Source organism: Vidua chalybeata, chromosome 27 (genome assembly GCF_026979565.1).
Source record: "Vidua chalybeata isolate OUT-0048 chromosome 27, bVidCha1 merged haplotype, whole genome shotgun sequence".
In the NCBI taxonomy this organism is placed as follows: Eukaryota; Metazoa; Chordata; class Aves; order Passeriformes; family Viduidae; genus Vidua; species Vidua chalybeata.
Genome location: NC_071556.1, coordinates 3,239,320 through 3,266,901, shown reverse-complemented (window position 1 = coordinate 3,266,901; position 27,582 = coordinate 3,239,320). Strand labels below are relative to the sequence as shown.

The following is a 27,582-nucleotide window of genomic DNA, read 5'->3' as shown; positions in this document are numbered from 1 at the left end:
CTACAGCACAGGACTACAGAGAGGAGGGTTTGACTCAAAGTGGGTTATTTTTCATGGATATTAGCCAGAACATATGGAAAGTTTAGGAACATGAAGTAACAAAGTGCTGGAGTGTGACACAGGCAGGGCATCAGTGAGGGCCCGGCAGCCTCAGGCCTTGGGCTCCAGCCTGGCACCGAGGGGCCGGAGGGCCAGACCCCATCCCATGGCTCCACGGAGACAGGGACACGCACTGCCAGCCCAGAGTGTGTGAAAAGTCAAAGTTAAATAAAATGAGGCAGCTGGAATTACATGAGAAGGAAAAATCAGAAGCAAAACAGGCACAATAAAGAGGAGGAAGATCAGGAGTGAAGGATACAGAAGAATTTATTGAAAGCACAAGTACAGACTGGGCACCAACTGCTTCTACAATCTCAACAGGAAATAATGGAGCTACAGAAAGGTACAAAGGTTGTTATAAAATAGTTTTAATTTCATTTCATTTTGCATTACAAACATTCTTTGAAAGAGGCAATGGAATTCTGATGGTGTGTACACTTCCCCTCCCCACCCACCTTCCACAATACTGAACCTGGAATTGCTGTTATCAAAATATACAATACATCTGGTCACCATAAAAAACTGGGTTTTGCTGCCCCTCATGTCTTACAACAGGTATAAAAAAATTATAAATATGTACACCCTTAGTTACTCACATTCTTTACATGCAAAGACAGGATCCGAAGGGAGCACCCGCCGTGCTGGGGGCCTGGTTACCCCAAATCCATCTGTGATTTCCATGGGACACCCAGAGTGTCCCGGCCGGGGCCCGGCCCCGGGAGCCTCCCCAGCGCTGGGGAGGGTGATGGGGGGCACTGACCAGTCACCCCAGTGCTGCTGGGCTGGGTCCCCTGTGGGAGGTGTTTCACTAGGGAGGGGACGAGCCAACAGCCACAGAGACCCCTGGCTGTGCCCTCCTGCAGGATGCTGGCAGGGCCTTGGGGAGCTTTGCAGGGGCAGATCCCTGGCTCCAGCACAGCTCACTGAGATTTAGAGGTACCCAAGAGCAGCTGGGGTGATGCTGTCAGCGGGGGTCTTGCCCTCCTGAGGGGTACCCAGCACACCACAGCACCAGCCAGACCCTCACTCGGACCTCACATGCTTCTCCAGCATAATTCATATCCTTGAGAGTCCAGGGAGGAACTACAGAAAGTTAAGACTTTTCCAAACACTCAGTGCTAGGCAAGTCAAGAGCTCCCACACCAAGCAAGGAAATCAGAACTTGCAACACTAAGACAATTAAAAAACAAACTTTGGTCCACAATTTGCAGAAAAACCCTGAAAAAAAGTACAAGATTCTTGTTATTTTGCATCCGAACAGGTTGCAGGTTAGAGGGAAATGTAAGGCAACATCGGATCACACGGAATAGAAGGCAGAATGGCCCGGGAAAGAGTTGTAAGCCAGAAAAAAAATAAAAATTGTTGTATCATTGGGAAAAACTGATCTGCTGCATTCTACTTTTAATAAATTCCCTTCCTAGAACAACACCTGGGCTTATAGGTTCAAAAGGTAAAAAAAATCTTTAGCCTGGGTCCTTTTCCTTCTATTTCTGAGCTGTTTTGTGCTCATTCTCTCACACCCTCGGCTCTGCTCATCCTCAGCCACGACCTCAGCCTGGAAACTACTCCTGCCCTACAGCTTCAATTACAAAACAAAGAAAATAAAGTACAGTATACACGGGTAATACCACAAAGGAGTAAATTTAGATTACGTTTATACCATCTTATCATTCTATAAAAGGTACTTAAAACTATTTCTTTTGCATATAAAGAGATTAGAATATTTGGTCAACTGGAAATATTGCTAGGCACAGAGGACAGCAACGGCATCAAAGTATAATACAAGGATTCAAACAAAAGCTCAAATGCTGAAGACATGCTCTAAGAACGACGGCGGAGCTACAGCAGCCTCGTTAATCTCCAATTAGGGGCACAAAGGTACCTCTTGCAGGCACCTTTCTAATTGTGGGGTATCCAAGGATTCTCCAAATCCTAGCCAAGCATTTAGGTATATACACACACAATTTTGACAAACTCTGATTCATCTTCACAAGTGTCCCACAGCAGCTCTTTTGTCCCTCGCCAATGCTCTGTGAGGGCAGAGCCCGCGGGCTCGCTCCTGACACTGGAATGTGATTTGGCCTTGGGAATGCTCCCCCACCCAGACCTTAGCTCAGCCACAAAGGCTCTCAGGTAACTCCCACCTGAGCTTGCAGGTGGCAATGACCCACGAGCAGACTGGGAAGTGGCACAGGGCACACGTGGAGATCGAGACACACACGGGGCAGCGGAGAACAACTGCCCTGAGTCACAGCCCAAAATTTCCTTTACTCACTTTGCCAGCTCCCCCAGCTGATCGTCAGCCAGAGCCACTCCCCCCCTCAGCTCTGCCCATCCCCTCCCTGCAGCTCGGATGTTTTCCCCAAAGAAGTTGAAAGTTTAAGGCACAGGACAGTAGGTGCACAGGTAAGGTGGGATCAACGCAACCGAGTGTTGTGCTGGGCAGGTTGGGAGCTCCTGGTCACCACAATCCTGACTCCAAGGCGCTACAGTGAATTCACACAGTGGTTTTAGGTCTTTCAAGGCATGGATGGGTAAGGAAATTAAAAAAGGCATCAATGTGAAACCTGATAAAACTTGTTTGGATCTGCTTTTTGGGGGAGGAGGAGCAGGATGGGAGGGGAATTTCCCAGAGCAGGTTCCATTGTGTAAACTTGAACTTGTGATTTTTATTGGAACAGTCAAGATTGTTACCCATCACCGCAAGGTTAGCAAGAGGAATTAATTTTCTTTTTTTTTTTTTAAAAACCGGTAAACTGATTTCTCTTTAAAAAAATAAAATCTCTGGTCTTTTAAGGTCACTTCAGCTGCATTTTAAAGTGGCTTTTTTTTTTTTTTTTCTGGAATGATGGAAGTTGAAACCCTGGTGTCCAGCCCTTTAAGGTCAAGGCTGAACCCCAGAGGTTTTAAGTCAAGTCCATTTTTACTCAGGCCTTCCCAAGCTCTAAATGGTGGACTTGGAGAAGGACACACGCAGGTGATGGTTCTCCCCCAGGTCATGATTGTGGAGGTCAATGAGAGACTGAATGGCTTCTTCCACAGAACCCATCTGGATCAGAGCCATTTTACGGTCCTTCCTGACAAGACACAAGTTTCAGGCATGTTTAATTCCATTGCAGGAGCTTCCCCAACTTGATCCAAGTTCTCCCACCTAGCAAAGAATGAACCCCCCAGGTACCTGCAGCACACTCGTTAGAGGAGTATCTCTGTGGCAAGCACATGTAGCCCTCCTGCTCATTCAGTGCTCAACCCAAGGTTACTCAGGAATTCTTCATTCCACAGTCAAACACTGTTAGTAAGGATTCTGCTCACCTTTGAGCCTTTTGACTGGAACCAAGTACTTCCACCCTTCCCATATGAAAAGCCCAGAGGAAGGAGAGGATATAATACAGAACACTTACTGGAAGAATTTGAATCCTTTGACCATCCCACCATTGCTTGAAAATAACAACTTAAGGTCTTCTTCAGTTACTGAAGGTCTGAAATAAAAAAATTTCCCAGTCAAACAGACGTTGACAGACCAAGGTAATTTCGAAAAACTAATTTTCATGAGAGTTTTCTAAATTCCCTACCAGCAGCCTCTTGGCATGGCAAGACAATGGAACAGGGAGCTGGGTGAGCTCTCCTGACAGCAAACACAGAGCTGCCCTCACACCGAGGCTGCAAACACTTCAATACTCAGCCACACAGGAACTCTCCCTGCAGATACTTACGGAATATTGGACAGATGAAGAGTGGCAGAAGGGGGAAAGATGTTTTGGAAATTTTTGGAGCCTGGCTTCTTGAAACGATGTAGAGGAGAAGTCCCAAAGTCCTTGGTCAGGCCGTGGTCCTCCTGGTTCTCACGGGGCAGCTGCACTGTCTGGTGCTTGGACAGCGTGATACGAATCGGCTTCCCGTGGAGCTTCTGCCCATTCAAGTGGCTCATGGCTGCAAGGGGAGGACAGACCTGACTGCAGGGTACTTCAGCTTTGTCCAGACATGAATTCACTGCAGACACCACACCCTGCAGGGTCCCTCTGCTTCACCGTGTTCTTTGCCTACTTCCCTCTCGCACCCACGAGCCACCCCAGCCCCAGAGCTGCCCCACAGTCACACCCCACAAGGCCTGGATACATTTGGGTCTTCCGTTGGAAGAGAAGAAAGTGCCAAAAATAAAGTTTTAACTACCCGTTTTGTCCCTAACTGCCCAGAGTCTGACCCTGCCAAGCTTACCAAGCTGGGCCTGATTCCCATCGGCCATCTGAACCAGGGCATTATCTTTCTTATTAAATAAAATCTTCACCCTCTGCACATCACCATAGACTCCTTCAAAGAGGGAGGAAACAAGAACAGTCTTAGGCAGGGAAACAAAAAGTCTAATTCAACTTAACATCAGCTAATCAATCCAACAGCAAAAACATCCATTCCCAACCAGAACTGATCTCATTCCAACCATGGCTACAATATTCTGCTCTAATTAAGGGAATTCTTATATAGCAGAATAATAATGGAACAATACATTAAAGAAAAGACATTGGGTTTCAGCAAAAAGCCAAAATCTTACTGCCAGGAGACTGGACAATTTTGCATGCTCTCACAATTTAAAACTCTTATCAAAGACATGCAAAGCAATAACCCATGCAGAACCGAACCAAAACCAAAAGCAAACTAAATTAAACAGCAAACTAAGTAAACAATGTAAAACCAAAATTATGCATTCAAAACAAAACAAAAAAAAAAAAGCAAACTGCAAACTGTACATTTCTGAAGTATCAAAAAGTAATCTCAAATAAATGAAAAACAAGGTAATAAAAAGTGTGAATAATAACATACCGAAAAGAATAAAGAGGCATTGGGGTGTAACTCTCTTTAGAGAACAGCAGAGCAAGGCAGCGGAGGGACAGGGAAGAGGTAAGGAATCGAAGGGGAGAGCGAGGTTGCACAAATCGTCCACAACGAGGAAGGGCAGAGTCCCCGCAGGAAATGGCGAAATTGGTTGATGGATGATGAAGTTTTCAAGATGGTTAATATTGAAGGGCAGGTTGGTTTCCGAAGAGCAGGGTTTGTTTTATTTTTTTTTTTTTTTTTTTGGAAGGGGAATGTTTTTATTTTTTTGTTTCAAGCAACAACAGGAAGCAGAAGTACCGTGCAGTCAGTTGGCAAAGAAATTCCGGATCGGGGGAAGAAAAAAAATTCAGGGATGGGGAGAAAAGAAAAAAGTAGCAAAAAACACAGGTCAGTAAATACATAAGGAATATGTAGTGTTCCATCAGTCAGATTTATAGAATTCTACATACAATAACTTGCTTACAGAAACAGTTAATAGGTTTTACCTAGTGGAACACAATGATAAAGAAAAGGCATTTTTACTTCAGATATACAAAGGAGTAAGAGACAGTATCCCCCCAGAGTGACTGCAACAGGCTGCAATAACCAATTCAATTGCAATGGCATTCCCTAAACTTCGACTAAATTATTTTCTCTGTTTACAATTATTGACTTCATGGACCAAGTCACAAACAGCTTCATTTGCTGCTTTGGGGTCAGGAACTGCAGGAAGCAATCCGTGCTGTAATACTTGGCTGGAAAGAAACAAGGAACGTCCACCTTGGATATCAACCACTGCTTTAAACAAACAGATCACGTGGATGAGCAGCTGTACTGCCACAAATCCCACTCCAAGGTCTGCTGGAAACACTCAGATAAGGAGCTGGTACCTTGTTTGTAGAGGACTGTTCCCTTCCTGCTCTGTGGCCTGACCTCACCGTGCAGAAACCCAAAGTGCAGGGTCACCACGAGCTGAAATGTGTGGACTGCTCCCACTCTTGTGGAAGAAAAAATGGAGCCATTTCAGCTCCCATGATTCCCACTCAGGAAAACCCCATGGCAGAGCAGTCACTCCAGGCAATACTGTCTCTTTACTAACTGGTTGTGGCACAGGTAAGTTTCTACAACACTGATTATACAGGCAGTGGAAAAAGTTTCATGTCTGTTAGTTCACAGCTTCAGTCCAAGTCCCAAAGTCTCTCTAGCCCAAAGACAAGCTGGATGGAGAGTGAAGAGCTCCTCAAAAAAAACCACAGGGCATGAAGTAACTGCTTGCTCCTGCCTGAACAGAGCTGTGAGAAATCTGAGAGGTGCAGCACAGGCCCTTGTCCTGCCACTACCATCCAGGCACCCAACAGCTTCCTGGAAACACACTTGGAAGCATCACACTGGTCAGGTATAATGATGCCTGCAATTATCAGGGTAGAACAAACCAGAGATGAGAGTCCCTGGAATGGCAGAGCAGTTTCCAGGCAGCACAAGCAGCAAATCCCAAAACTATTCCACAGCCCCTGCTGTTATTTCATGCCCTGGAGAGAACAGCAATGACAGGTAAGAGCAGTCTGAAACATGATCCAATTGGTTCATCTCATTAAGAGTTAAAAACATTTTGATCATTCATCACATCCAGGCTTCCCCTTTGATCCAAAGAGGTTTTGTGGTGACTCTGCCATCACTGGTAAGTTTTACAGCTTCGCAAAGTGCTATTAACGTGTGTGCACAGTCCCACCAGTTACAGCTCCTCAGCAGAGCCTCATCACTCTGCTGAACACCAGAGGTTCTACACATTCAATCCAACCAGATCCAGGGGCTGACTGAAGGAAAACTCAAGCCCCCCGTATCCAATTCCCTTATGGTGCTGTCTTTCATTAAACAAGGTTTTTGTTCAGATATTACTTCCATTATTTTTAGAGAAATCCAAATATTTCAACTCACTCAGTTAAGCAGAATTGAAAATGTAAACTGTGAGCTGTTAAGGGGTTTAGCTAAGGAAAAACTTCCAGGAATCCTGGAAGGGGGAAATGTGCAAGCACATGGCAGAGGAAATACTGCACAGGTACAAGGTCAAGCTAGCAGGGATCCAGACACTACACAGAAAGAGCAAAGGTCAGCATGAAGCCTCTCTGTAGTTCTGAATTAATGTATTAAAAACTACAACATGCCAAAGAAAAGGAATGGACATGGCTATTTTCTGTGACCCAAACGACACTACTCCATGGGAATGGTGGGGAGACTCCACACAGAAGAGGGAGGAAGGGACAGGCATTGTAGTCTCTGGGGGACAAGAGCAGGCAGGCAGCAACCTTGGCTTTGAACCAAGGAAGAGCAATTTCAATCTGAGATGGACTTTCCCATTTCCCTTCAGCAACTAGAGTACTGCTCTGCCCTGCACCTGGGGTTGTCAGAGCACGGCAGCGGCTGCTCTAGCGGTGCCGCTTCCTTTGGATACAGCAGGACTTCACTTTCAATGAATTTCAGCCCAATCCGTGTTCAGAAAGTGAAAGCAGAGATAACAGGAAGGAGAACAAAAAAAGTAAAGTCAGGACTGCACTAACCTCTGGGATCAGATTGCTAACCAGCAGCACGGAGTGCCCTGTCCCAGACAGGCCGGGAATGGCAATCCGTCCTGCTGCAGCCGCCGCAGCTGCTGCTGGAATAGCCAAAGGAGCTAGTGCTCCAGGAACACTTGGAACTGTCAGGCCTGGAAATTAAAGAATATTAACCAGTAAAGAATTAACAGAACGTACTCTAGTGTATTTGCTGCACCAGAAGGGAGAACAGCACACTCTCTGAACCATGCATCATTCCCAAAAGTGCCCATGTAATCCTAAGGGCAACAGGAGCCTCCGCTTCTGGTGCTGCAGGAAATGTTCTGGATTCTAGGAGGATTTGCTCTTGCAGTGCCTGGTGCTGAGCAGGTGCCTCAGCACTCTCGAGCGTGTTTCACAAGCAGCGGATGAGCACAAAGCCTCAGCTCTGCTGTGCAGGGCAGGTGTCACACACGAGGCATGGGGAGGGTCTGTCCAACCAGGGCATGCACAACGTGCTCTCATCACGCATGCAACCACCAGGTACCCTGTGCCACCATCACCCAAGCTCTCCTGAGTGGGAACCACTGCAGCTGGATTGACAGGCATTCCTAGACAGCTCCCAGTACCAGCTGGCACCTCCTGTACCAGCCCTTCAAGGGCAAGAGCTTTAGAGCTCAAGAAACAACTGCTAGTAGTCAATTCCATGGATTAATTCCCAAAGCAGCCCTTCTTGTTTCCTCAGCAGGGCTGGATGTTACCAAAACAGCAATGCCTCAACAGCCCACTCTGCTTGTTTGTCATAAGCAAGGAAATTCCATCATGTTCCCAGAGAGCCAACATGGCTTGGAATGCTGAAAACCCCAGCAAGGCTTGTTTAGGCTGGCACTCCTGCAAGCATGTTCAGCACCTCCAGTTTTCAGACTCTCAGCTACTTCTGGGAGCAGCAATGATCTGTTACCTACAGCATGAGCTGTGAACTTCAAAGTTCACCTTAAATATCAACTTTCTCAAAATATTTAGGAAAAAAAAAATGACAGATTCCTTGCTTCTGACCACATTTACAGCTGTCACATAGAGGTCCCAATCTCTGTAATGACATGAGGAAATTCAAAGCTCGAGAAATTGTATCTCCTTACCACTACCCCACATTATTTCAAAGTTTGCCTTTACTGTTTCTCCCATCCCACTTTATGCATTTTCTTCCCATCACCAGGACATTGCCCAGAGGTGCTGCAGCTGCACACAGCATTCCTAGCTGAGGTGATGTACTGGATCACCAGTCCCTTCCATGTCTAAATGCCAGTATTTAGAATTTACATGGCTAACCCGAACAAAACCATCACTACTTTGGAAGATGCTTCAGCTACAGAAAAACCTACATAAAATGTCAACTTATGAAATACACTACCTGTAGCCTGAGGAATGGCAAAAGTAGGAGGAAAGCCAGCTCCAGCATATGGAGGAGAGATTATTCCTGGGGCACCTGGGAAAGACAAACACATTATAAAAAGATGCCCAAGAGTAGGAAAACTCTAAACTTCACAGAACAGCGTAATAGTAACCTAAACCTCCCTAAACTCAGCCAAAATGTCTTGATCTGTCCTTCAACAGAAGCATTTAGTTGAAAGCTAAACCATAAAACACAACCAGCAATTCAAAAATGCCTCTCACATAACAATGGACTTCCAGAGATCACCAAAACGGTTCTTGGGCAAACACCAGGTGGCACCAGAGGCACCGACCACGGGATTTGGCACTAATCTGTTCCTCAATGATCCCCAAATGTTCTGCCTCAGCTACACTCTATTCAAAGTTTTTGACCAAATACACCAGGATGACACATCCCCTCCCCTTCTCCTGAAACGCAGTCCCAAACGACTGTGCTTGAGATTACCCAAAAAAATCACCAACAGGGCTATAAGCAAAAGTTCTATTTAATATTAAACTACAAAGCACAACAATTGGCAAAATTCATTGGCAAGATTCAATCTACTTGCTCAACAATACTTCAACTTAACAGTACTTTAACTTGACTTATATCTAAATTTAGAGCTTAACTGTAACAATCTGTAAGAGAAATAACACTTAACAGCATTTAGCCTAAATTATAACTATAACTTGACCTAGTTTTCAGATTTGCTATAGTAAATATGCAAAGGGTATGCACGCAGACAGAAACAGTCAGTGCAAGATAAGACACTTTTGGAAAAATATCCCTCAGAAAGAGCTGAGCCCAGGTGGTGTTTGCAAGGACAGGCCTAACAAGCACTTCTCAGAGCACAGTGAGAATGAAAAGAAGCTGGGGGGTGCGGGTGGGAGGGTTCACCATGACACACACACACACCCATCAGCTGGCTTTGTCCTGTTCCCACTTGCTGAACACTCACCAAAAGCAGCTGCCATGGTCTGGTCCAGAGTGGGCTGGTTGTCTCCAGAGGGCAGGTCTGGGCGGGTGTAGTCTCTGCTCTTGTCGTTATTGTACTTTACATTGAGACTTGTGAGCTTGGAGAAATCGATGCGCAGCGTGCAGCAGGCGTTGTAGATGTTCTGTCCATCCAGAGACTGCGAGGAAACAAAACCAGCCCTCACCCAAATGCATTTAGACCAAGCTCACAGCAATTGCTCTCTGGAGAGAGGAGGTGTTAGGCCATCCCACAGCTCCACCTGAGAGCAGGTATCTCATGTGGAGACAGCTCTGCTTCATTCAGCCCCTCCAGCAGCCTCCAAGTCACATATGGGAGCAAATCCCTCCCACTCATGCTCTGTCCTTGGGGTAATGCTGGTGTCAGCCCACCCTGATGCCCACCCTGAGCTTGGATTAAACAAGGCAAACCCAACTGAGAGTAATCCAGGTATGCAGCACTCACCAGTTTGGCATGCTGAGCACTCATGGGGTCAGCATATTGCAACAGGGCCTGAAACTGGTGGTTCTTCGTGAATGTGATGATTTTCAACACTGTACCAAATTTGGAAAAGATCTGCAAGATAATATTTGCGTATCTTATCACATTTCTAGTAAGATAATTTCATATTGATCTCTTATTACAAGCAAAAACAAAAGTCTTTTCAGCCTGTCAGCTTTCAACTGCAGCACTGAAGGTTTTAAACCACACTGTGGGCATTGCTTGACTGGCATCATGGCATCAGCCTAGAACACACCAGAGTGGCTGAACTGCTCCCTAAGTACAGTATGTTTATTCTGGGTTATTAAACAGGCATATTCACAAACACCTTCAGGAACTCAACCTCTTCCAGGAATTTCAGGAATTCTTAAATGCAGTCAAGCTTGCAGTTTAAACATGAAGATAACATTAAGCAATCATAGCAGACAGAGGCAACTTTCCGAAATGGCCACTGCCTAAATAGCTCCTGGACACGTGTATGTTTCCCCAGCCCCAGCAGAGGGATGAGGAGCAGCTACTTTTGCTAAAACTTAAAGATAACCTGAAGAACTGTAATTGACCCAATAAAATGGACCAGGACTCAAATATCTGGGAATTAAAATAATGCAAGAGGTTAAAACTAGCAGCATCTCCTGCAGGTGTATGGTCTCCAGAGAAGTCTGATAGCTCTGTACAGAACTTGCATTGTACCAACACAAACCACAGACTTTGCAACTACACCAACACACCACTCGCTGCTGCCCCTTCCTCCAGGACAATCTTCAAGCAGTTGTGGCGACATGTTTTACCTGGTGCAGAACATCTAGAGTGACAGGGTAGAAGAGATTCTCCACAATGATCCTCAGGACAGGGCTCTGGCCAGCCATCGCCATCCCTGCATCGACGGCCGCAGCCGTGGCGGCCAGCGCCACAGCCCCAGCCTGCACCTGGGTCACGGCTTGCAGAGCTGCTTGGGCACGCTGCAGGACCAAAAAAAGCTGTTAGACCCACACTTCTGCTTCGAAAAACCACACAGTCAGCTCTCCTTGAGCTCCCTCTCTGCAAACAGCCTGCTGGACTCAGCAGTGAGCAGAACAGCCATGTGCAGTTCCAAAGGCTGGGGCACATTTGATACAGTGCCCATAAAGACCACCCCAACCAGTAAGGGCAAGGCAAAAATACCAACTAAATCAACCATGCAGTATCTATGCTACGGCAAAACCTTGCTCTGCATAAACTGATGCAGCAATATTATCCCATTTTTTAGAAAAAGAGAAAACCAGGGATTTTCTGAATCCATCTCCAGAATCCTAGACAAGGTGACGAGATTGAAAGATTGATGCACATTTGCCACAGGGATCCGGAAGTGAGAAGTGCCTGGGGGTTCTGCAGAGCCCCCTAACATACAGAACTCTCATGCTCCAGCTGTGAGAGGCACCCAACAGCAGCATTCCATCTGCACAGCACTGGCTGCTCTGATCCTGACTGCAATCAGCTCAAAAAGTTCCTAGTTTCAGCTCAGGGAACTTTTTCCCCTCTGCAGAGCATGTGGTGCAGAGATCCTTGAGACCTGCTGGGTTCAGGTGCTGCCACCTCAAAGCTGCACCTACCAGCACCAGGCTGTGCTCTACCACAGGTGAGTTCTGCCCATCATGGCTGCACTTGATAAAAATCTTTTAAGCATTAGAAACAAACATCCTAAAGCACCAGATTTTACTCAAGTCCACGGATCTCAAGCCAGCAGCAGAGATCTGGCTGTGTGTCCCCCCTCCCTGGGATGACAATGCAGAGAACAAACTGACTGCTTGGTTTGGAGAGTTGTCTGTCTTCAGCTCCTTGTGGTTGGAGAACTGGATGTAGATGGGCTGGCTCCGGAGCACCGGAGTGACTGTGGTGTAGTAGTTCACCATGGTGTTGGCTGTCTCCTCTGTGTTCATCTCTATGAAAGCCTGGGAAGTGAAACCCAACACAGACACGTCACACCAGGACAGCACCAGGTCACCCCGAACCTCCGGCAGAGCCGTAACGGGATTGATTTTTCACAACTGCATTTACACATGTGGTTGTGCACACAGAACTGGTTAAAATCCAACTATAAGTAGAACAAATCAGGATCTTCCCTCTCCAGACTGATTTAATACCAAGCTTCAGTCTCACCCTAAGATCTCCATGCTGTGTGTACTTAGATGTAAGTGTCTGCAAGAACATAAAAATAGAGCAACAATCCAGCCTCTTCACTTCTCTAGAGGGCAGGAAGCCCCCCCATTGCTCCACACCCTTAGAGGCTTCTCTCCTTCAGAAAAGAAACGTAAAGGATTGTAGCAAGTCACTGCAGTAAGGACTTGCATATAATCACACCATGCAATATATCAGAGGCACCTTTGCATAATTAAGATTAAAGACAATATTTTAAGCAATTATTAAAGTTGGCTTGCTTTTTTACTCCTTAATTTGCAAGACAATTTTAGTTACCAAATTAGTGCACACCGCCTGCATTACCCAAGAGTATTTCAGCCATACCCAGCTCATTTACTAGATCTGTAAAGGTGTCCTCAATATGCCACGTTACACAGTGGTAACTCAGCTGTCAAGCAAGCTTGAGTGAAAAAGGCCAACTCATGGTACTGCTGTTCAAATAATCCCTGGCCTGCAATTTCCAAACCAGGAATAACGCTAATTATAAGTGACAACCTGTAATTATGGACTGAGCTCCTTCTGCAGCCTGAAAGTGGTATTTTCTACAGCTCATGGGATAATCACAGAAAAGTAAAATAGGAGTATGCAGGAGTTATTGACTTGTAACACATGGCAGCTGTTTAAACAACTTGGAGCTGGCTTCCTGATGACAAACTTATCAAGCCTTTGACACAATCCATGCTTCCAGTTATGGAGACAATACCTGGTTTTTTCCTTTCAACATCAGAAGATTGGTGACCTTGCCAAAGGGTAAGCCCAAAGAAATGACCTCTGCCTCCGTGACGTCACTGGGGAGCTTGCGGACGTGGATTACTCGGGATGGGATCCCGGCACTTCTGTTATCACCTTTAAACTTTTTGCTGTCGTTTCCATTAGCTGTAAGAAGCAAGAATTACTGCTGATGAGAAGGGTCTGGAAAAAGAAGCATCCATCTCCCACTGCTGACCCACAGGCTCTGCTCCCCAGCCAGTTACTGCACTATTACAGGGGAATTCCATAGTCTAAGTTAACTTGAGTCTGAAGATACATAGTTTTACTCTTTTTTCCCCCCAAATTACACGATGGGAGTGACACAGCCAAATGCCACTACAATGGAATCAATTCCCCAGTGGCCATTTCCTAGTTTGTGTAAAGCACACACCTACCCAGCCATATTTTTAGTGCAAGTCTGAGCCACTAACCCCAGACTGGTGCTTTATTCCTTTCCACCTGGCCTAGTGCTGTTGACAGACATCTATTATTATTATTATTCAGTACTGTCCCACAAAAGGCCTAGTAAGTACTAAAAGAGATTTTAAAATTATGACTAAGAAGGAAAATCCAGGCCTCCTTGCAGTACTTATAAATCGCTGTGCTTGTTTCCATGCAGTATTACCTGCAGAAGGAGAGTTGCTGCTCATGATAAAGGGTCCGTTAGTAGTAACACAAGGAGAGAAAAGCTCCTCAGCTGCCCGCTGGAAGAGAACAGATGACAGATAAATGGACAGCATTTTACTCAATTCTATCCAGGCACTCCTAAAGCAGAACAACTGAGAAAGCTGGAGAGAAGTTGAACACAAGTGTAAGTGAAAACACACTGAGTGAGCAGTAAAGCTCACCTCCATGAATTAAATATCAGTCAGATCCAGTTTGGTAATGGAGCAGCACTATCCAGTATCTCTTTTCAGCTCAGCATTAGGGATCTCAGGGCTGGAGTGTTGCTGAGTTGTGTGAAGCCACTACACACAGCACTGTGCACCAACAGGCACATTCTCCTGTCATACGTGGCAAAACAGGTTTCTGACTACTCCCATCCCACAGATTTTTCACTCTGAAGCTGCCAAACTGTTTGGGAATGACTTGGCAGTTATGAATCAAAGCTGTGCATTTTGTGCCCCATTCTTGGAAGTGTTCATAGCCAGGCTGGGCAGGGCTTGGAGCGTCCTGACCTGGTAGAAGCTATCTTCTGATACAGCATTTCCTGTAAAGACACCTAAACCACTTCAACTGACCAGGACTGGTTCAACCCAAGTATTAGATACAAAAAACCTCTACTAAGACAAAAGCAAACATGCCTATGAATGGCTTTGTAGACAATCTATACTTGCATACACATCTTACAATTAGCATGGCTTAATTTCAAGTAAATTACATGGAAGATTTCAAATTCCATTGTAAACTGGGAGCAAACACGATACTATAGATCTAACACACAAGAGCACTTTATCATACATTACTCTTCCACAGAGGCGCCACACCAAAAAGCTTTCATCCACAGAAAAAAGCTCAGAACTCATCCCTGCCTTGGCAGCTTCCACCCACCTCAATGGAAACGTACCCTGCTCCACACCATGGCACCAGAAACCCTTATCTTCCACACGCCCTGTATCTGGTGGCACCTGCAGAAACAGGAGCTGTGCAACAACAAAAGCTCTGTGCACTCCCCCAGCAGACAGGCTGGGAAAGTAGGTCACTGAGAGCCCCAGAACACCCAGCTACAGACACACAGTTTAGGTTTTTTTCTTTCCCCCTCAAATCTTGAATTTCTCGTTTGACTACTCACTGCCAGCTCTTCAAAGAGGCTTCAAGGACTTTGATGTCCCGAAGATGAGAACTAGGCCAGGCTCCAAGCCGCGGTTCATGAGCTGCTGCTGGTCACCTGCAAGCACTGACCAGCTCCCACCAAGGCTCTGGCCTGGGCCTCCTCCTCCTCACATGGCACAGTCATTAGGAATGGGCCTTTTAACAGCTGTTCTAATTAGCACTTCGATTCCTGAGTGCAGCAAGAGGCAAGCTGGGTTGGGAGGCTATTAGACTGTGATCCCATCCTTTGATGACTCAAATTAAGGCATAATTCAAAGCCTAGAAAAAATCCTCTGGTTTGCTGTTAGAACACTCTTGTGCCTGCACTGCTGCTGCCACTCCAGGTATGGCTTTCTGTGCCATGGCCAGGGATACACCTGGCAGCTACTGACAACAACCGCTCACCAAAGCACAGCCCTACCCACATAATCAGGTGTTTCTGGCTTCATGAAGGCCTTTGCATCAGGACTTAACGGGACTTGAATGTTTTAAAACATCTTAAATATTAACTTGTAAAATTCTGCACGTGCAGAACTCTTCCAGTACAAATTGGTGTGTCTGTGCAAACATAGTGGGCAGCTCCTGCAATCCATCACGGAAACGCTGGGAGAATGAGCCACATATTTGGCTCTCATGGAGGCAACACTAAGAAACTATAAACTGGAAAAACAAGCATTTATACCATTATGGAAAGAATTTAGCTTTCCTAATGGCTTGTTTAAAATACACATTTTCTTGTGTATTTGAGAACTTCCTCACAGACAAGGATGTCACTGCAGCCAGGCTCCACATGTCCATGTCTCTTTAAGGAGAGCAATTTCCAATCCACTCCCCTCTTATCTTGGAGACAGCCTGTGCTGCCCACTGCGAACAGAGCGAACAGAGCCGGGAGGCAGAGGGGGGATGATTGTTCAACATCAAAAGCAGCAGCAGTCAATTTGTAAGCTTCCCAGCTGGAAGTACATGCAAACGAGGAGGGAAGACTGCCATGGTTGGAAAAAGGCAGTTATTCCAAAGTCTTTATACACAGAAATTTAAAGATGGTACATGTAGTACTGTGCAGTCACACCGAAGTTATTCCCCACATCTCCCAGTGCAGGAGTGGCTGCTGAAGTGTGAGAGGAGAGACTCAGAGGCCCAAGGAGCCTCAGTGGTCACCCTGTGCTGCCATGCCCATGCCTCCCCAGCACAAGGAAGCTGCACGAACCATGACTTTTCATCGGCGGGTGCTCTTCCTCCGTTCCTGTTGGAGCTGATATCGGATAACCACAGGAAACAGTTGCTTTTTTGAAACTACCAGACTCGAGGCAAACTGAAACACAGTTCTCTAAGACCATGCCCACAGTAATGAGCACTCAACAGCCTCCATCAGCTCTCTGCCCTTATACTGCAGGGATCACCAGTCTCTTTCTAGACTCTTTTCTGTCTTTTCCTTCAGTACATGTTAGATACACTAAAGAGTTTCTTTAAAACCATGGTATAAATTCAAATGTTTCATACCAAGTACCCAAGTCAGTAGAGGCAGAGGAACCAAAGCAAGCCTGGTTGGTTGAACAGGTTTAAAAGAGTTTCTCACCAACAATGCACACAGGGGGTATTTTGAATTATACTGGGAAAGACAGGAGAGAAGTTAATGATTCTGAAGTTTTATATAAGTTTAAAATGGAAGAAACCCAGCCAAGGGCTGTGAGGGTGCTTGGTGCTCACCTCTATCCACTCACAGCACTTCTTCTCTCCCAGTTTCACTCTCCGAGTCGCTCGGGGAGGCCCAGCTGCACTTCAAGACACAATTCTCCAACCCCCAGCTCCCATCCCTGCTCACATAGCCATTAATTACACTGACATTTCTGCTCAGCCATTCTTTCACAGCTGGTATTTTTATGACAAGATTAACACAAGCCACAGTGCACTCGCAGCACATCAAATTCCTCATTTGAACGAACAAATCTCCTCTTCCTGTTGACTGAAAACAACCACCACTTCTGGAGTTACACAGCCAGATCCTACCTAGAGCAGGGTAGGGTTGTTTCCACCACCCAAATCCCCAGTCAGCAGCACACTGGCACCAGGGAAACCCTGCTGGGAGGGGTTTCCATGCCAGCAGCCTCCTCTGGCCTGATGCTCCTGGCTACAGAAGGCTCCTTGCCCAAGCTGCACTAATTTAATCACACACCGTGCTCCAGGCAGCCCTGCTGCCAACAATTCCCTCATTCTCTTTTCAGACTCAGGGAGAGGCAGGCTGCTGCAAGGTACAGCTTAACATTTCATATCTCCCACAGTTGTATTTTTGACCACGCCCCAAACTCTAAGCCTTGCCTTGCTTTAAAGTTTTAACAAGTAAAGCCTAAGAATTTTTAGTCTGTCCAGGCTCTTACTTAAAAAGCAACAGCTCATTCACATACACTACATACTGCCTCACTGCTGGTAGGATTTTACCTGGCTTACAATACTTTGGAATGAAGCCAGAGATTGTCTCAGCTTCTATCAGCACACCTAGAAGTGCTACAGAAATTCCCAGCTGCCCTATATAATCCTTCATCTACTTAAGATCCAGCACTTATTTAAATGGATTACAGTAAGTCAACTGCATCCTGCCTGTGCAAAAGGTTAGCAGCAAACACAAATTAAACCACCATAAAAATATTAATTTCAAGTCAAACACATGACATTAATCAACTTTCAGGCAGAAAGCAAAATTAAAGCAAAGGCAAAAAGACCATGTGGGAAGAAAGGGGACAATGACCAAAAAAGCCAGACGCCACAGGCTGGTCAAGCTCAAGATCTACAAAAAGCTGTTTCTCTCCATGCTTCAATGAGGAAGCCCTACAGAACAGCAGGACTGTCTCTGGATGTGGAGCACCTTACACTGCTCTGACAGACTTGGGATAGCAGTACTTTGAGAGGGAAAAGGTGGATTTTGGAGGCAAGCAGGCCATCGGCTAACAGACACTTACAGAAAGCAAAGCAGGAAACAGCAGCACCTGGAAACCCCCTCTGAAAAGAAATCAAAAGAAATCTGTCCTGTAAGAAGCCAGAGCACATGGGCATTGTTGTACTTTCTCTACATTTAGAAAAATATTGTAGAGCCAATAAAAGACCACTGTAATATTTTTTAAAAAATTAGTCAGACCACTGAGCTCACAAAAACCCTCTGATCAAAGAGGCAAGAAAATGCCTCTGAGCACAGGAGGAGCAGGAGGCTCATCAGGGGCTGTCCGAGGTCAGTCCCAGAGGGACGCAGGAATGCTCTGATCCTTCAGTTCACAGCTCAAATCTCTGTGAAGAAACTATTAAGAGAAATCCAGTCTGATGACATCATCATCACACTCATGTTACATTCCAACATTTTTTGCTGAGGGATTCAAGAATGGAACTAAATTTAAACTACTAGGAAGGATGCCAGTTTTCCTTGCCTTCCACCAAAGACTCCTGTCCAGCATAGCTCACTTATGTTTCCCCTCTATTCCCCTCTCCTGCCTCCAGCACTCTTTAGTCACTTAGTGTGAAAAACATTCCAATTTGGGTCACAAACAAACCATGAGTCACCTTTTTTTGTGAAACACTTCTGAAGAACACACACACCTGCATCCCCAACAGTCTCCAGGAAGCTGGGAGGTTAAGGCCAACACAAAGCAGCTTCAAGATTCCACAGTGTGACGCTGCTCCCACTTCGATGTCACTCACACACTGGACACACAATTTATCATTTGATCAGAACCAAAGCAGCTGGGATCACTTTAGTTCACTAAATTGTCCATGGCTGATGTACCAATTCAAACACAAGAACACATATACCATTAATCAAATTAAGTCCAACCCAGCAGTCAGCATATTCCATAGACAGTGGATCTGTGGCAGAGGCATCAGCCTATCTGGCAGGCACAGGGGACACTTATTTTCAACCCACGCTCTGCTCAGCCAACACCAGTCACCTGCCACTTCAGGCTTTTAAAACTGTTACAGCCTCCCTCTTGCCTGGACAAGACTGAGGCTGATATCCCTACAAAGCAGCCAATGGCAAGCTCCCCACTGGGATCCCCAATGGCACACACACGCTCCCGGCCCCTTTGAAGCTGGGTGAGACAGTCAGAGCATGGCAGTTTCCTCACACAGTTCTGCTGCAAGTGCCAGCACCGTTTCTAGAGGCTGCAGACAGGCCCTGGAGCTCCTAAAAGCCACCAGACCCTCTAGTGCTGCACCTGCTCACCCCGTGTGCTTTGGAAATGAGCTCTACTAGAGCTCGAGCACACAGCAGCCTCACAGCAAAGCCGGATCCTCAACCCACTCATCCGTCAGCCCCTCCTAACTTTCTTTCTAAGTCTTTGCTACTATGGAGACACCCTGCGAAACAAACCTGCCCTTTGAGCAAATAAAAGGTGTGGCCAGTTTAAATAGCCCAAAATTCCTAAACTCCAAGTGCTGCAGCAATGCAGTCATGCTGGCTCGGTAGGGCAGCACACGCCCAGGCTTTATGATCCACCGCTCCCAAGCTGAAATTTAACTACTCAACCTTGAGTTTTCAAGTCATTGCCACGGAGCAGAGAGGCCTTGGCAAAGCTCAAAAGAAATCCTATCAGGGAGAAATAGTGCTGGATGAGTCACTCCAGGAACACAGAACTCATGGAAGGATATTTCTGCCCCATCTGTCAGGGGGCCAGTGGAACACAGGGGTTTAGCAGGAGCTCTCCAGGCAGCACAACTGCACCTGAACTGCGGCTGTGCAGAGGCAGCACCACAAATGGGATGGCTCAAACACTGGCCCAGCTGGGCACAGCATTCAATGTGCTCTCACAGGAAGCTTGAAAGAGTTGTACCAGAGCCATGGGGAATGTGTAAATAAATAATACTTCCTCTTCTTGCTGGTGTGAGAGGACAACAAATGTAGCACCAGCATACCTATGTCTTCCAGTCTGACAGTACCTGAAACAGATGTCAGAGACCAGAGTCCACCCCTACAACTTAAAAATGTGCAGTTGAGTGAGTTCACATGTATTAAATATTCTCCTCTTTTTCTTTTTTAATCATCACAGATTGAAGTAAAAACAGGCCTGAGGTTTAAATCCAGTATTTTCTAAAACCATTTTATTAACAGATGTATGATTTGAAGACCCAGGTGCACAAAGCAGCATGCAGCACTCTCAGGTGAGATGGAGCTCTTTGGCACACCCAATGACCTGATGCCACCCAGCAGCCACTGCCATCCCTGTCCCCTGCCACTGACATGTGGTTTCCATGTGTGCTCACGCCTGATGGGGAGGCCACAAGAGCCAGCTTGTTGCAGCCTCTAACTAAAACCATAGGAGGGGACTGGAATTTCCTCACAACATTCTTGGCCCACTGCCTGAAGCCATAATTACTGTTCCCATGGCAAAGATCCTGGCTTCACCACAAATCACTTCTATGCAGTCAGCCTGTATCACACTCCAGCAAAGCCTGTTTTAAAAATTAACTTCTCAAACACCACACAACTGTACTTTTGGTTTCTGGAAGGGAAATCTTCCAAGCAGAGTTGGACTTAGCCAAGAAAGTATGGGGATTATTCAGCACCTAAACTATTCTGAGACTTTTCCAATCACCAAAATGCAATTTCACTTAAAGAACAGCGACGTGTCACAGTTCATCCTCTCTCTAGTCCTGCTCATAGTGTGAAGGAACAGTGATATGAAGGGAAATTAAACAAAGGGCAAGGAGACACAACAGAGTGAGACCTTGATCAGACTACTTGCAGGAGGCAACTGCAGGGTCAAAGAGCACCTCAGAGCTCAAACACCATGCCTCCATCTTAGGGCCATACATTCTTCCCTTTCAGACAGCAGTGAAATTATGGGAAGTAGTAAGTCTTAGATCATGTGTTTCTGATCTGCAGGACATTCCAGAAGGCTGTGCATCAGGAATCCCCACACCAGAATGGCAATGAGCTTCCTAAACAAACTCACATACTTTAAACTAAGGAGCCTGGAATAGCTACTACAATTACACCTGATTAAAAACAAGACCATTGGGCAGTACAGTACTCAGAAGAGTAAGCCCTTGGAACACCTGGGGGCTTCTTAAGTTAAAGAAACTAAATTTAATTAAGACCTCAGAAAAATTAATAAGTGGGTGTAAATACTCTTGATATGTAAATTAAGGATGTGAGAAAATTTTTTAAAAGCCAGCAGTCTGCCTTTTAAAGCAATAATGTTGAGCAAACTGAAAAAACTTTCATAAAGTCTTCAAGTTAAGCTCAGCACTCACATCAAGAAGACACCAAGAAGCCACTGGGAGTTTGCTGTGACACATTGCTCAGCAGTGGTTTGAGTCACAGGCACTTTTCCTACTTGTCTGAGCCAGCTTTGGGACATTCCAGTCACACTATCAGATCATGGACAAGGTTACTGGGGGCTCAGGAGCATGTCACCGAGCATGGCAAGAGCTGACAGATTTTGGGGACTGTCATCTTCCAACACCCAAACAAATTCCTACCTTCTGTGTACATACACATCAGGAATAAGTAAATTTACACCTCAGATTAAAAACCATTTTCCAGCTCCGATCTCCATGTGTGATTTGGTAGTTCAGCCAGGAAGCTCTCGTGAGCACAGGTGACAGAGTGGACACCTGAGTCTGTGCTGGATCCCAGAGCAGGGGAAGCTGTCTGACATGGCTTACCCAGGCAGAGGATGGGAGCACAGGAGAAGCTTCACTTTGCTCTCAGATGCGCACAGACTTCAATTTACCTACAGAAACTCACGACACATTACACCCAAGCACTAACGAAGGGAATCCTATTACAAGAGCTACACCTGCATATTCAATGACTTAAACACAATCAGATAACGTGGCTACAGCAAAAATCAGTTGAAAGCTTACCTTTACCAAGACGATTCAGCTTTCCTCCTTGCTTCTGCCACTCTTTAAATTTAGATTCAACTTCCTTTAAACCTGCCTTGTCTGACTTGACAAGAAACCTCATGTTCCATGCACAATTTAGTCTCACCCCTCCCTACCTGCTGGCCAGCACAGCCATGGGTACAACGCTGTCCCATGCCAGAGGTGAAGACACTCGGAGGGGATTGCTCCCAGACCTCATCTGACTGCAACCAGGCGGCAATGAGGCGGGCAATCCCACACCTCAAAATTCCAAGCTTCACTGAGATCTACAACTACAGTTTCAGAAGCTTCCTGGTTAAGTTTAGTTATGTAAAACCACTTTTAAAAGTTACAAATTACACATTGTTAAAAACCAGGGGACCTTAACCGACATTAACCAGTCTCCCAGCAGACATTCTATCAAACTGCTCTAGGGATGCCTTGGTCCACCTTTCATAATGACTATGAACTATTAACCAACCTTATTGTCCAGGCTCAAGCCTCTCCTCCTCGCATCTGATGGCAAACTGAGCTCCTTGCATCAGTCAGCATTTTTACTCAAACCAGACACTATCATTAATTCAAATTTGAAATTCCTGCAGGAGTAAAAGTAGGAGCGACATTTTCCCCACACCTGTTAGAGCCCCTTCAGACCCCCAAAGCACTGCCAGGCTGTCTGTGCTTAACACAGCTCATTCTAGAAGTACTTCCAACACAAAGCTCTGCTGGTCAGCAGCACTTCCTGTGTGATGCTCTTAGCCCATTCTGTAGGGCTGCTGGTGCTCCCAGTGCACCAGCTCTGCTCCACATCAGCCCCATCCCACGGCATCACTTCCCTGACCCTTCCAAGTGGCCACTCGTGGCTCTCGGTCTCTGGCAGCTCTTGGTCAGCTCTTGGCCTCCCCATGTGCCGCTCAGCCAACACACACACAGGGCTGAGTTCACTGCAGTCCTGACCCCAGAGTTACAACATTGGCCAAATCAAACCCTAACCCCTCAGCCCACTCTGGCCTTGCACATTCCAGCTCGGCGTTTCACGGCACCGGTGCTGATCCCGTGAACGTGACGCCTGTTGCCACCCGCGGCCGATAAGGAGCCTCCTGTCAGCACTCTGAGTTTAGGGCTAAGGCTGCCCTTTCCAAATCTGAGACCAGAAGGGCAAAGGTCATGTTTACTGTACCCACAGGAGATAAAAATCAGCTGCTAAACCCTCCCTTTTGTGGCAGAAGGATTTTTGACATATAACCGAGCAGGAATGCACACAAACAAAGGAAATGGATTTCTCCAAAGGAAAAGGACCAGTTTCTTCATGGAGAAGCATTGTCTAGCACACAAGTAACAAGCATGGCTTGACATTTTAGCAAGGGAAAGGGCTGTTTCTAAGCGCAATAAAGTTGATCGTCAATGCCTAAATGACAAGAGCTAAATGCTGAGCCATATCATAAGTTTTAAATGCACATGAAACTGAATTACCTTCTGGTTAAAACCGATTTATGTGGTACCAGAAATAACCCTTTACAGCTGAAGATCTACATTTGATGAGGCTAAAACCAGGTCAGATGCTGAGCAGTGTAAAAAGAGAGAAAAAGTGAGAAGTGCCTACCTTTGTACCAACTGTTATATCTTGGACAATGCTGTAGAAAAAAGAAAGAAAAGGATTAAAAAAGTTAGATAGGTTTGCCACAAAAATCCAGCATAGTTTACAGTAGTAAGAAAAAAGCAAGTCAAAGTGCACAGTTGTCTTTGCAGGTGAGCCAAGGACAGTTCATACAAGAAAAATTATTAGATGGTGATGGTGGAGACCCAAGACCCAGCAGTGCCAGAAAACTGCAGCTCTCCCACTCCCTACGGCAGCACCTGCTCCTCCTGCAAGGGCACGGGGTGGGGGTGAACCCCCCTGAGCCCAGCAACGTGACCTCAACTCTGACCACACCGAGAGGAAAAGCATCACGAGGCAGCTCTGTCAACAACATCCCCTTCTGAGGTTCCTGTCCCTGACACCCACAGAGCCCTGGCCAGGCTCTAGCACGGCTGAAGAGACCAACACCAGAGCTCTGGTGGTCCCAGGGACAGAGCCCACTGTGTCCCAGCAGAGAAGGAGCCAGGGCTCACAGCAGCCCTCATGCCACGCCAGCACTGCCAGAGCAGGGCCAGACCAAGAGTGCCGAGAGGTCGAGGCAATCCCAGCCTGGGGTACGCCCTACATCGGATTCCTCTATCAATTCTACAAAAAAAACAAGTTATTAAACTCTACCTTAGACACTTAAGCCTCCTAAAATGAAGACTTTCTGATTAACTAAGATGAAAAAGAGCACCACACCACATCCCATTAGCACTGAACACTCTATACCACAACCTCCTTACAGCAATGTCCACCAATGCAGTCAGAATGACTTGCCTGCAGCCTGGCATGTTGGACCAGGGTGATCTTCCAGAGCCTCAGAGCATCTCCATGTTACTGTTTCATGGGAGTGCTCCAGGCAGCCTAAGAATTTAGTTATACCCTTGCACTGGTGATTGGATTTTTTGGTAATAAATTCCAACCCCCTGTAAAGCAGCAACGCAAAATGTAGAGCAGAAGGGAACCCTTTGGACTGCCATGGACACAACCCTGCCTGGTTCAACTCCTCTCAAAGAGCTGCACGTAATTCCAGAGCACAGAATGCAGCAGTGGCCAGCTAACTGACCTGCAGCAGCTCCACAGAGCAGGGGAACACCCAGCAGGTAGGGCAGTCCTTCTTGAACCAGCAATAAGAAACCTGAAGTACTCAAGAACAACTCTACGTGGTGATTTAATGTGAGAAATCTTGCATTTACTAGTTCTTGCTCGCCTCCCCTCCTGCAGCAATTCATAACTCGCACCAAAGTCCTGTCCGATCTCATGAGGCCGCTCGAGTGTCCCCAGAAAAGCAGCCCAGCGCGAGCCAGCTCAGCTCCTCACACTTCCTCTTCCCCCCAACCTGCCGTGTCATCATAACCCAGCTCTGCAGCTGGAGCCACAGCCCAGTGCAACGGCTGCTGCGGGAAGCCACGCGATAGCTCCGTATTTTCCAGGCAAGTCCTGGGAGAAGGCCGGGTCTGACACCGCTGCACGGGCCCGACCCGCCGGGCAGATGGGTTGGCTGCACTCGAGGGTCAGCTCTAATGAACTAATGAAACCCATCTGCGTGGAGCACTTCAAGGAACCAGCATCCCCAAACACAGCGCACATTCCACAGCTAACACACAAACACTAATCCAGGCATTTCCAGAACCTTAAAAAAACTACTGCCAACAAAGCACAGTAAGAACAGGGAATGCCCCACATTTCCCAAACTTACCCCAGAGCAGTTTCTCCCACTTCCTGTTCCTCCTGTGGGCCTCTCACACAGGAAATGTTTTACATAAAGTGCCTTAGCAGGGGATGGCATTTAGAAGTATGCAACAGGAAGAATCGTTGTATTTGCCAAGAACTATCGATTCCTGGGATATTGTTGTAACCCACTTGATAACACATTTCACAGGAAACAAGCTTAAACAGTATTTCAGAATTTTTATTCAAGAAACGTGCAACGTCTTTCCAGTTCACACACCCCTCAGTAAATTATCCCAAACTTCCTTCTGTCCTGCACATCAGCCTTCAGGAGAGGATTAAAACTCTTCCGAGTTCCAGAAGAAGAAGCAATAAAGCCCTGCATAAAAATTATTTTTCCCGTGGAAAAATGGGATAATTCCTATGCAATAAGTGGAAAAATTAAGCAGCACCAGTAAAACCTCCAGGTCATTTTCCAAAGCAGGATTGCCCATAAGGACTCCTCGCATGTTTTAACAAAGCAACTTATTCAAAGGGGATCATTTGGGCGCAGCTCAGGATCATTTTTGGGAGAAGGAGATGGGAGTAGCCTTGAGCCAGGGGCCACTCGCTGCCAACTCAGCAAGAACCTAAAACTGTTTTCCGAGGCAGCTTTTGAAGTTTCAGCAGGAGACACTTTTATGGGGCAAATCGATCCTGCACCGGGATCGACAGAAGATATGGGGCAACCGAGTCTCATGTGTTACACTACAACTTCGACATTCAAATAGCAACTACTTTAACACGCCCAATACATCCTACATCAGCCTTCCCTGAAACTACAGCTGATAACAAACCGATTTTTGCCGCTAGAATGTGTGATCTCATGTGCTGAGAATTTGTTGAGTTTGTTGGTTTGTTGTTTTTTTTTTTTTTTAATAGTATCATTCAACACAATGAGCAACTGGTTAAAAGCAGCACAGGGATCCTGGACTGCAAAAATTGTACGATACAGTACTTTTATGGGTTTTAAGATGAAAACAACACTGAGACGCCACCTTTTCAGCGTGTAAAAAAGCCCAGACATGTGACTACGCCCAGACCAGTGTTCTGAGGCAGAAAGCGAGAAGGCACTAATTTGGGCTTCCCGTACTTACGGCTCTGGGAAAACAAACTGCTTACTCGGAGACCTTTAGAAATATTTTAACTACTGCGCGCTAGAAGAAACAAAAAACCACATCACTAAAAAAAACCCCACGCCAGACAGGAGAAAAGAAGCACGGAGCGCTCGTTTTCTAGAGAGATCCCCTGATAAAACAGCCGCTTCAGAGCGAACTCTGCCGCAGAGAGGCCCCGCCGGGCGGTGGTTAAAGAGGAATCGACGCTGCCCAAGATAAAAGTTGAGCTCTGGAAACTCCCCGAGTCCCAGCGTGCGGAGGGAAGTTTTTCTTTCCCGGAGTTGCGCGGGACAACGGGAGCGGGGCCGGGCCCGCGGCTGTACCTGCGGCGGTCAGGTGAGGCGGCGAAGGAGCGCTGCCCGCCCTCCTCCCCCCCTGCGAAACTTGGGCGAGCGAGAACCGGTCACAAAAGGAACCCAGCGAGAGCCCCCCCGCCCCCGCCCGCGGAAGCGCCAGACAATGGGAGGGAGCGCGGCCGTGAATCACCGCCCGCCGCCCGGCCAGGTGCGCCCGCCCCGCCCGCTCCACCCCCGCGGGGCCGCGCCCGAGCCCCCCACCCGCCCCCGCGGCGCTCCCGGACCGCCGCCCCCGGACTGGCCCCGACGGGTCCCCGTGAGCCCCCCAGGCCGGCAGCCCCAGAGCTGCACTCGGCCGGGACCCCCGGAGCCCCGCCGGGCGGGACCCCCGAGCTCTCCCCCGGCCGGGACCCGCGGCGCGGTGGGAGCGCCACGCGGGGCCGGCTCGCACGAGGCGGCGGACCGGGCCCGCCCCCGCTTCCCCCGCCGCCCGTGGGGAGGGGTCCGGGCAAGGGGGGGGGGCGGCCCCCACACGAGGCCCCCCCCCCGCCCGCCCTGGCCGCGCCCGTGGGCCCCCCACAGGTATTGCCTCAGCCCCCGGCGCGGGTACTCGACCCGGGCGCCCCCCACCACGGGAGGGGCCCTGCAGCGCCGCTCGCGGCCCCGGCGCGGCGCCGGGCGGGACTCACCCGTCCATTGCACACGGAGACGACCCGTCGGGAGCGGAGTGGAGGCGCCGCAATAGCGGGACGAGCGAGACCGCTCCGTGTTATAGACTCACAAAATGGCGGCACCGCCCGGCCCGCCTCGCCCGCGCCGGCGCTCCATTGGCCGGCGGAGCTGTCACCCTGATGGGGGGGCGTGGCCGCCCGCCTCCCGGGGTTGGCGCCCTGGCTCCCCGCGCGA

General features: G+C 47.4%; 1 protein-coding gene across 2 annotated transcripts; it reads right to left on the bottom strand.

Annotated features, from left to right (window-relative positions):
• Positions 1-348: 348 nt before the first annotated feature.
• PTBP1 (polypyrimidine tract binding protein 1) lies at positions 349-27,475 on the bottom strand. Of its 2 annotated transcripts, XM_053965665.1 has the most exons (15): positions 27,366-27,444; positions 23,535-23,565; positions 13,893-13,971; positions 13,221-13,393; positions 12,124-12,270; positions 11,131-11,301; positions 10,307-10,417; positions 9,827-10,001; positions 8,848-8,922; positions 7,464-7,609; positions 4,915-4,948; positions 4,315-4,407; positions 3,813-4,029; positions 3,501-3,578; positions 349-3,176 (listed from the first exon to the last, which is right to left on the bottom strand). In XM_053965665.1, exons 1-15 carry the CDS (start codon positions 27,371-27,373, stop codon positions 3,044-3,046), a joined length of 1,671 nt encoding a protein of 556 aa, XP_053821640.1. In that variant the 5' UTR covers positions 27,374-27,444; the 3' UTR covers positions 349-3,043. The 2 variants fall into 2 exon arrangements, with proteins under 2 accessions (XP_053821640.1, XP_053821641.1); XM_053965666.1 differs by lacking the exon at positions 23,535-23,565 and having other exon boundaries at positions 27,366-27,475.
• Between the last annotated feature and the right edge of the window lie 107 nt (positions 27,476-27,582).